Source organism: Chinchilla lanigera, unplaced genomic scaffold (genome assembly GCF_000276665.1).
Source record: "Chinchilla lanigera isolate Chin_1 unplaced genomic scaffold, ChiLan1.0 scaffold00057, whole genome shotgun sequence".
Taxonomy (NCBI): Eukaryota; Metazoa; Chordata; class Mammalia; order Rodentia; family Chinchillidae; genus Chinchilla; species Chinchilla lanigera.
Genome location: NW_004955458.1, coordinates 4,258,601 through 4,268,446, shown reverse-complemented (window position 1 = coordinate 4,268,446; position 9,846 = coordinate 4,258,601). Strand labels below are relative to the sequence as shown.

The 9,846-nt window shown below is 47.0% G+C and overlaps 2 protein-coding genes and 1 long non-coding RNA gene across 4 annotated transcripts in view; 2 read left to right on the top strand and 1 right to left on the bottom strand.

Moving 5' to 3' along the window:
• Prim1 (primase, DNA, polypeptide 1 (49kDa)) overlaps positions 1–2,947 on the top strand; it is a gene marked incomplete in the record, with an annotated part of 28,830 nt that extends 25,883 nt beyond the window's left edge. The window contains 1 exon segment of the mRNA XM_013520988.1: positions 2,863–2,947. Within this exon segment, the coding sequence (XP_013376442.1) occupies positions 2,863–2,912 (50 nt within the window).
• Positions 2,405–2,977, bottom strand: LOC106149972. Its single transcript, XR_001236472.1, has 2 exons — positions 2,899–2,977; positions 2,405–2,682 (listed from the first exon to the last, which is right to left on the bottom strand). It is a non-coding gene; the product is annotated as an uncharacterized LOC106149972 (long non-coding RNA).
• A 39-nt stretch (positions 2,978–3,016) lies between these two features.
• Naca (nascent polypeptide-associated complex alpha subunit) overlaps positions 3,017–9,846 on the top strand; it is a 13,752-nt gene continuing 6,922 nt past the window's right edge. Inside the window, 2 exon segments of one of the 2 annotated variants that reach the window (NM_001282372.1) lie at positions 3,017–3,055; positions 3,807–3,878. In NM_001282372.1, the coding sequence (NP_001269301.1) occupies positions 3,809–3,878 (70 nt within the window). In that variant the 5' untranslated portion in view covers positions 3,017–3,055; positions 3,807–3,808. 2 annotated transcript variants of the gene reach the window in all.

Genomic DNA, 9,846 nt, shown 5'->3' with positions numbered 1-9,846 from the left:
ATGTATAGCTCTATTTATTTTCTTTAGAAACCACTTTGAAGAAACCAAAGTATAGTACAACAACCATTGATAATAATCCACCACTTTTGTCTGTAACTCACTGTTATCTATTTGTTTTCCTGAGAAACTATCTTGTAGATAACAATATGTAAAACACAACCATTGATAATTTCCTACCAGTTTGTCTGTAATTCGGTTAAGCCCCCCTATTACTGTTATCCTTCTTTTACTCTTTAAAATAAAAAGTAATATGGATTTATGATCTAATTTAATCTGCCTAACAATCCTATGAAGTCAGTATTACTGTCCTCAGTTTATAGATTAGGAAACTGAGGCAAAAAATACATTAATTACATTGCCTAAAATGGCTGATTATGGTGGGGTCCACCTGTAATTCTAGTACTTGGGAAGCTGAGACAGGAGGATCTCAAATTCAGAGGCATTTATATGTCTATTGCAATATAGGACTGACTTATTGAGTTATAAAATAGTAATGTTAATATATCATTAAATATAAATATTCACATTAATACTTAAATAATATAAATTAAATTAAGTATTTGTAAATACCCAAGTAGGTGCCTTTAAATGAGAGATAAACACCTATGTAAACAGATGAACTTGAATGCTTAGAGTACAGACAAGATGTATGAATAACGTGCACACCTGACAACAGACATGGTTGTTTCTAATATGAATCCTAAGAATTCAACAGGTCATATGCTGTAATGGACATACTTAATGCGCTCATGTGAAATAAATGTTTTCTGAAATTTGGTGCCTACAGTTTTTCATTGCTTTTGTGTGGACCATATTTTTTTAACTGTCAACATTTTTAGTAGCACTCAATTAACATTTGATTTAATGGAAACTTTGTGAATCCTAGCCTGTAAGAGGTTGTGACTTGGATGAAGAATTCATGGGATAAAATCACTGACAGCCATGCTACAAGCAGGCTACCTGGACAAGAAGTGCTCAATAAGGAGACCTCTACTGCTGGACATGAGAGATTGGATTCAAACATTCTATAGGAAATGGAGCTGAAAGAAATTCAGGCCAGAATTTGGGGTTTGGAGAATTATGATGTTCCAGAATATAACATGCCTGTATTTGAATAAATGTAGTTTGTTTTTTGAGATAAGGTCTTGCCTTGTAGTGCAGGCTGGCCTTGAACTCACTATGTAGCCCAGACTGGCCTCAAACCCCCAAGCAATCCTGCCTCAGCCTCCGAAGTACTAGAATTACAGGCCCAGCTAAATGTAGATTTTTGTACATGAATAAATGTAGATTATTGTACATGGAAAAAAAAGACATCCTCTGAAAATAAGCCCTACTGCATTTTTGGGAGCAAAAATTAATATAAGCCAGGCCTTAGCCGGGTGTGGTGGCACACAGCTGTCATCCCAGCACGCAGGAGGCTTAGGAAGGAGGACTGTGGCAAATTTGAGGCCAGCCTGGACTACATAGGGAGTTCAGGACAGCCTGAACTATATAGCAAGGCCCTGTCTCAAAAAACTCAAAGAAAAAAAAAAAAGAAAAAGCCCGAGCCTTATTTTGGGGGAAATACGGTAGTGAGACCCTCTCTCTAAATCAATACTGAGGCAGGAAAATCAAATTCTAGCCCAGGGCTGGGGATTTAGCTCAGCGGCAAAGCGCCTGCCTGGCAAGCGCAACGTCATGAGTTCGGTTCCCAGTACCGGAGAAAAACCAAAAAAAAAAAAAGAAAGACAAATTGTAGCCCAACATGGTCAGTTAATCAACTATCTCAAATTTTTAAAAAAATAGTTAAAAGGCTGGGAATGTAGCTCACGGCAAAGACCCTGGGTTTAATCCCCATAATTGCAAAAAATAGCCTGAAATAACCCAGATGATATTCAGACAACAAAGTCTGGCTTCAGAATCTTCCCTGTAAGAGGAGAAATTTATAATTTCCCATTCCCAGTAAATTTCACTATCCTATTTAATCCTGATTCACCAATCCTAATCCTCACTTCATTCAGTAAAGATCTCCGAGATTTAAAGTACCTTTCAAAGCATTTTAAATTTTCACTTCATTTAAAATTTTAAACTTTAGCATTTTAACTTTTCACTTCATTTAAAATTTCACTTAAAAAGCAGCCACAGTCATTTTCAAGCCACTAAATCAGATAGTACTAGCTGATTTAGGTAATCCAGATCCACATTCGCGGAGTGCCTTTGTAGAGCTGAGATGGTATGGAAGTCAGTAACACAAGTCATGAACACACTGGCTACAGTCGGGCATGGTGGCGCACGCCTGTAATCCCAGCACTCCGGAGGCTGAGGCAGGAGGATCGTTGACGAGTTCGAGACTAGCCTGGGCTACAAAGTGAGCTCAAGGCCAGCCTGAACTGTATAGAGAGACCCTGTCTCAAAAAGACCAAAAGAATAAATACACTGCCTTTACTTTCTACTTTTCAACAATCCCGAACCAAAAAAAGCACTGGTTCTTCACTTATGGTCCTGGGTCCCTAGAATGGATGGATTTCTCCAAAATAGGCAAAAATAATTTTAAATGTGCCCCTCCTTTTTTCCAGCTTTAAATAATTTCAATATCGTTCTAAAGCGTCTATTCCAAAAATAAGTGAAGGTAAACTTAGGTCCCTTCTACAATCCAATGGCGTGAATTCAATCTCTGGCATCCGCTGTTAATGTCTCCTTTTCCTGCATTTGAAAAAAGGAAAATCGAAGACGCTTTAAACCTCTGTGGCAGCTTTGCCGACCGGTGGGAGGATCTTCCATTCGGGCGTTAAACACGCGCTTGGGAAGGGCCGAGGTGGCTTGCGGGTCGGAGAGCCGCTGCCAAGTCCGCGCATCCAGCTCTAAATTCTTAACCTTATTTAGAGATCGTCACCACCCACTCCCTGGGAACAGCCGGACCTGTCACTCGGTAAAGGAAGTGGCTGCAAGCGGCTCCTGACCCGGAAGCAGTCGTGGTCCCGCCCCCTGCGCGCCCGGCTTCCTTCTGCAACAGGCGTGGGTCACGCTCTCGCTCGCTCTCTTTCTGCCGCCATCTTGGTTCCGCGTTCTCCGCACAGTGAGTGTTGTTTGCGCCTTAACTCTGTATCTACAGCCATCCTCCTTTCCTGTGGACTGACCCACCCCGGGGATATAAAGTTTAAGTTGAGTTGGAGTCTTTGTGAGGCCACAGAGCTTCCTACTCGTTCCCCGGCCTATGGACAAAATGGGGTCTGGGGTTGGTGTATCGGCAAAAGCAGGGCATAAGGGCCGCGGGGCCGGGAATGGAGTCTGGGTATGGGGACGGGGACTTGGGGGCCGGTGCCGTGATGGGAGGCAGAGACGGAGTGTCTGTTGTTGGAAACGGCTTCCCATGAATCCGGAGGAGGTTAAGGGGTCGCAGCCTTTAGAACCCCTCCGCCGTTCTCATCCAAGCGAGCGTCGCGACTTTCGGGTCCTCTCCCCCGGCCCCCGAAAGTCGTCAGAGCGTCCCGCGGCCCCAGCCCGGGCGGTGTGAATGAGCGAGGGGAGCGGGCGCAGGGCAGCCGCTCGGGACCAACCTGGGCTGAGAGCGCAGTGGGGCTCGCCGGCCTTGCGGGTCCGGAGTGGGGCGCGGCGAACCTGGGCACGGGGACGTGCGGCGCCCGAGGCGCGCAGGGGCCCGCTGAGAACGTGGTTCGCTCGGGAGCGGGATGGAGGATCGCGTCACATGGCCCACCTGTTCCAGCCGCTTAGCGGCCCTCCTCCGAGTTTTTAAGAACGCTTTACTGGTTTGGGCAGGTGACTGCAGCCCAGGCAACTTCGGCCTCCTTTTTATTCTCTTCCTTCAGAAATGCCCGGTGAAGCCACAGAAACTGTCCCTGCTACAGAGCAGGAGTTGCCACAGCCCCAGGCTGAGACAGGTAGGTTCCCATCCCCGTCTGTCAAGCTTGACACCTAAGGCTACTTTGCGGGTAAAGTGCCAAAGAGGAAATACACTTCTGCCTTTTTATAATCTGATGTCATAAAAAGCGGGGCGGGGGGGTGCTGGCTTTACCAGGAAGGATTGACTGCTGTCCTGCAGGACTAATGTGTAAGGAATAAAGTCTGTTAAGATTTGTGGACAGTAGAAGTTCTCAGCCCTCGTGTGAGTTACGCCTGCTGCCTCCCACAGGAGCTGTGCTGTGGAACCAGCACCTCACCTAGGAACTAAAACCAGGGAGAGGAGCTCAGTGATGCTTCCTCTAGGAACGGGGTGACACACGCAGGCAGGCCAAGGGGACCTGAGCTTTTGTGAAGTTAGAGCCAGCGAGTTGCAGCAAGGTTTTGGAGAGCAGAGCTTGGCATTGTGCCGTCGTCACATGTCTGGATGAGTTATGTGCTGGTGGTGAATGTGTCCTACTGAGCCTCACAGTCCCTGGAAGTTGGTTAACGTATGTTTTAGGGGTTGGTGCTGAGATATTTTTGTTATTCGGGCATAGTGCCTAGACCATTGTCTGGATCCCAAATTGAAATTCTTGCGTTTATGTTCAGCATTGAAATTAATTAATTAATGATGGCACAGGCCCGGAATCCCAGTGCTGGGAGGATGGCCCCAAGTTTAAGGTCAGCCTGGGCTACATAGGGAGGCCATGTCTCATTTTTAAAAAGGGGGGGGCGGGGGGAATTAATGGGTGTAGAACGCAGTGTGAAGGCAAGTTTTCAGTTTTGGTTAAAATACCTAGAAAAGTTGGGGCAGTGAAAAAGAAATGTAGCATGAAAGTCTTGTTGAGTCCATTTGAAGCTTTCAGTGGTAATAAACAGCCAGCTGCTGCATGCAAGCTGTTTCTGGGCTGTAGCCTCCACCACCCACACACACCCCTGTCACTTAAGCAGTTTCTATCTTTTCTTGGAAGTAGATTTGTTTATAGTTGAAAGCATTAAGGTTCTCCCACCTGTCTGATTTTGGCAGCTGAAGGGATTAACACAGCTGCTGGAAAAGAAAGGAGGGGGCCCCTGAACTGGGAAATAAGCAATGTGAAGTCGTTAAGCCTCAAGAAACTTAAGGGGGGAGGGGTAAAGAGCTAGTCTCAAAAATCAGGGAATTTCACTACAATTTAAAAGGTTATGCCATTGAACAGATTAATTTTACAGATACAGATGCAGAGGTTGATTTAAATGAATTTAGGATAATTTGATTATAGATAGTAAACCAGTGGGTTTTTTTGTTTTGGTTGGCAGTATTAGGAATTCAACTCAGGGCTTTGCACTAAGACTGAGCAACATCCCCAGCCCTTTCTTAGTGCAGTATGGGGCGGGGGTGAGGGGTGGGGGCTGGTCTTAAGCTTGGCATCTCCTGCCTCTGCCTCCCAGAGTGCTGGCACAGATGAGCACCACCCCATCTGGTTCAACTAGTGTTACTAATTCCTGAACCATTCCTTAGTGCTTTTAAAACTAAGGATTGATTAGTCTGAGCTTGTACAGGTTTGTTGTAGGGAATACCAGTGACAAACGCTCAAGATTTTGTCTGTAACGAGTCTTATTAGAGTGAATGAAGAAGTTAGCTCCAGCTGGGCATGGTGTGCACTCTAATCCCAGCACTATGGGGGCTGAGGCAGAAGGGAAGATGACTGAGTTCAAGGCTACCCTAGATTACATACAAGGCCCTGTCTCCAAAAGAAAAGGAAGGAAAACATTAACTGAAGGCATTGAGAATGGTGTCAAAGCATTGGACCTTATTCCATCTTGAAGTCCTGCATGAAGAAATCATGTCCCATGTTTCAAATTCTAGATAATCTATCTGAAAGTATTTGCACTGGAGTCATAAGACCTTGACCACAAGTTCTCAAGGGAAAACTGGTTGAGCCACCTTTTTATCTATAATCAGATACTATAAGGCTTTAACATTAACTAGTTAAGTGAATTGTGAGTTTGTGTGCTGCCAGGTTTTTGTTTTAACACTTCCAGGCTTTGAACATTTGTTCATCTAGTATAGTGGTGGCAAATCTTTTAGAGTTTTCAACAATAGCAAATTGCCCAGTGCGGCAGACATGCCATAGGTTCGCCACCACTGACCTAGTCTGATTTTATCTCCTGAATGACAGACATGGTACTTTTTCCCCCACTCATTCAGAAAACCTTTTAGTTAGTTTCACTTTAGTCTCAAATATTGGTCTATTTTAACAGAATGACATACTTATCCAGATTAAGGGATAAGAATGCAGCGTAATCTTTTCACTTTAATTCTCCTTCCAAAATAGAACCACGGTCTAGTTTAACAAGTTGGGTCAGAGTTTCATAATACAGTCCCTACCCCTGTGACTAAGCTCTCTCTGAAGGTCTAGTTCATCTTGGATTGGTATGTAAAGACCTGAAATTATTGAGCTGACATTCTGAAGAATTTCAGCTTCAATAGAATGGAATTATGCCAGGTTCCCCTTTCTAAAACTATTTTAAGAGGTTTTTTTTTTTCCCTAGCCTAGTGAAGCCTAAAAATATACAAACCTGGGTGTTTTTTTTTTTCTCTAATTCCCCATCATCACTGCTTGCCACCTTGCTTGTTTATTCCAGTTTCAATGTGTTTCAGTTAGTTTGTGGTCCTTGGGTAGACATGATAGCACAGCTTTTCCCGTTGTGATTCTGTTGGCTATGAGAAAAGACTTAGAAATAGGATCCATTTCAGGACAGAATAAAAGAGTGCAACTGGAAAAGCAATGGGAGCGTAGACCCATTCCTGGTCCTGCGCTCCCCATGTAGAGATACATTGCTGTTAGACGTTTTCTCACCTTAAAATAGTTGGTTTATTCTGATAAAACGTGGAAAGTGTGGGACATGAGAATGATGTACTTTCACTTTACCAGTGACTTGTATTTGGGGAAAGATTTGGTGTTGTCACCTTTGTCTAATCTTGTGTGGTGACCTTCATTCTCAGATCTAAAACCTCATTGTTTCTGTGAGGCATGTTATATACCAAGTTGGGCTGCTTAACTCACCTTTTTTTTTGTTTGTTTTTCCTTCCCTTCTTTATTTTCTTTTTTGCTTTTATCCTCCAGCTGTGCTTCCTATGTCTCCAGCCTTGAATATCCCTGCTGCTTTAGGGCAGCCTGGATCTACCCCTCCCCCTCCTTGCTCCCTGGCCCCCCAGCAGTGCCCTGTGTCAGTTACAAGCCCGTCATCCCCTTTTCCCTCTCCCTCTACTAGTAGCTCAATCTCTTTAGAGGTTCCTTTTTCCCAGCCAGTCTCAGGAATGGCCATGCCTTTGGAAACTTTTCCTGACCCCCCAACTTTCCTACCACACCTCATAGGGCCTCCTATCTCCCCAGCTGCCCTAGCCCTGGCCTCTCCCATGTTAGGGCCAACTCTGAAAGGTGCCCATTCCGCTTCAGCTCCGTTGGCTCTGGTTGCATTGGCTCCCCACTCAGTTCAGCAGAGTTCAGTTGTAGCTAAGCCGGGGTCAGTGACAGCTCCGTCAGCTCCCCTCACTCCCTCAGAACCAAAGACCTCTCCCATTCAGGTTCCCTCTCAAGTAGTCCCTAATCCGAAGGATACTACCCCAGATCTTCCAGGCACAGTCAGTGGAATTCCTTCCCGCCTTGTAACTCCCTCGGCCTCTGGTGAATCTGTAGTATCTTCTCCTCAGATACCTCCTGTCACTTCTCGGGTCAAAGGTATCCCCGTTTCCCCAGCTCTGATGTCACACAACCCATTAAGCCCAAACCTGAAGGGGCCTGGTAGTTCACCTGCTGCCCTCTCTCTTTCAGCTCAGTCTGTTCCTGCAGTGGCCTCTTCCCCAAAGCCTGAAACTCCAACTATCCCCCCACTTTTCCCCACTTCTCTGAGCACTCATCCTGCACCTTTGCGTCAGAGTATTTTAGGTTCTCCTATTCCACCTTTAGGTCAAACAGGTCCTAACATTCTGTCAGATCCTATAATGAATACCATCTCTTTGGCTCCGTCTTCCATGGAGGCCTCTTATCCATCTCAGAGATCTGAGATTCCTCCTCTTCCTTCCAGGAGTGAGCTGGTTGCTGGTGCTACAGCTTCCCTTCCAGTCAGGGCTCCTGCCTCAGCTCTAGTTACTTCTGCTGACAAAGGCCAGCCTACCATCACTGGCGTAACCTCCCACAGTCCTTCTGTCTGCCCAGCTGTAGCTGCTACTAACTCATTGTCTCCCTCAGCCTCTCTCATTCTCAGAGGCCCCCCTAATGCTACTCATCAGCCTTTGGTGACCCAGTCTCCTCCTCCTCCAGGAGCAGACTTAAAAGCAGTGCCTGTCTCTTCTGGTAGAACTGCTCAGCTGGTGATAACTAACCCCTCTACAGTAACTACTGCCTTTGAGGTAGCTACTTGTGTGTCTTCTCCAGTTTCATCTTCTCCAGGTCCCATAAGTGGTAAAGTTTCAACTTCCCCGACTACCTTGGGTATGGCACCTATGACTTACAAGGAACTGCCCACTCCTCAGGTAGTAGCTACTCCTGGGATGCCGTTTTCTCCACTGCCTGTTCCTGAGGACCATAAGGCTCGTCCCACTTCCGTATTGGTAAATGTAGGAGCCCCTATTTCTCCATCCCAGGCAGGACTCCCTACCAAAAAAGACCCTACTAATCTACTGCCTGTGGCCCTGGCAGCCCCTGAAAATTCCCCCTCCCTTCAAAGTATATCATCTCTGGAAGTTACTCCTCCTGGAGCCACTGTAGCACAGAAGGGCCTTGTAGGGCCTCTCCCTGTGGCTGAGCCAGCTGGTGCTACAGCTGCTGCTTTGGGTATCAGCTGCCCAGACTCTACTAGTATGTCTCTTGAAAGTTCTGTTTCTGTCCCAACAGTGCTTGCGATGCCTTTGGAAAGTGCTGGGCCTGTGGGAATGACTCCTCCAACTACACCCAGTCCTTTTGTAGGAGCTGTCTTGTCAGCTCCTGCAAACCACCCAGCTACAAAGGGTGCTTACACTCCTACTACTTTCCCTTTGGTTCCACCGGCCTCTGCAAGCTGCCCTATAGCTCCAGCTGTGACTTTATCCCTCCAGAATGTTTCTGTTTCTGCAGCTAACATGGCAGTGGCCCCTGAAATTCCTCAGCCTTTGCCTTTTCCCACAGCTCCACCAGCTGGCATTTCTCCTGGTGGAGAGAAAGTGGGTGGTGTTTCTCATACCTCAGCATTGGCACCTTGGGCTTCCTCTCCTGAAGGGCATCCAAGTAAAGACTCTGGTGCTTCTGCATCTTACCTGGCTAATCCCCCATCTCCTGTGAGGGCTGGCATTTCTCCTCAGCCTAAAAGACCGGCAAAGCAAAAGGGTTCCGCTATCACTGATGGTCTGACTGGAAATGTCTCCTGTATTTCTCACACTGAAGCTTCCTTCCTTCCAGAGGCTAGTCTTTCTTTTCAGGGCCCTAAAGACTCACTAACCAAGAAGCAGTCTCCCTCTCCTCCCTGCCCAGGAGCAACCCCATCCCCTAGAGAAGTCCCAGCAACCCTCTTCCCCACAGAGGCCCCTGGCTCCCCACTTGTGGCTTCTCCATCCCCTAAAAAGGCCCTAGCAACCCCATCCCCCAAGGAGACCCCCACTATCCCAGCCAAGACTCCTTCTCACAAAAGCGCCCCTGCGGCCTCATCCCTTAAAGGGCCCCCCGCTACCCCAGGCAAGACTACCTCCCCTAAAGGAGCTCCCATTTCTCCAGCTGAGACTGATCCCTCCATAAAAAAATCTTCAGCAGCCACAGCTCCCAAAGAGACCCCAGTAACTCCCCCTTCCAAAGGGGCCCCCACTCCCCCAGCTGAGACACCTGCCTCCCCCAAAAAGGCCCCAGCAACTGTAGCCCCCAAAGACACCTCAGCAGCCCCCTCTTCCAAAGAGGCCCCCACCCCGCCAGCTGAGACTCCTCCCTCCCCCAAAAAGGCCCCTGCAGCTGCAGCCCC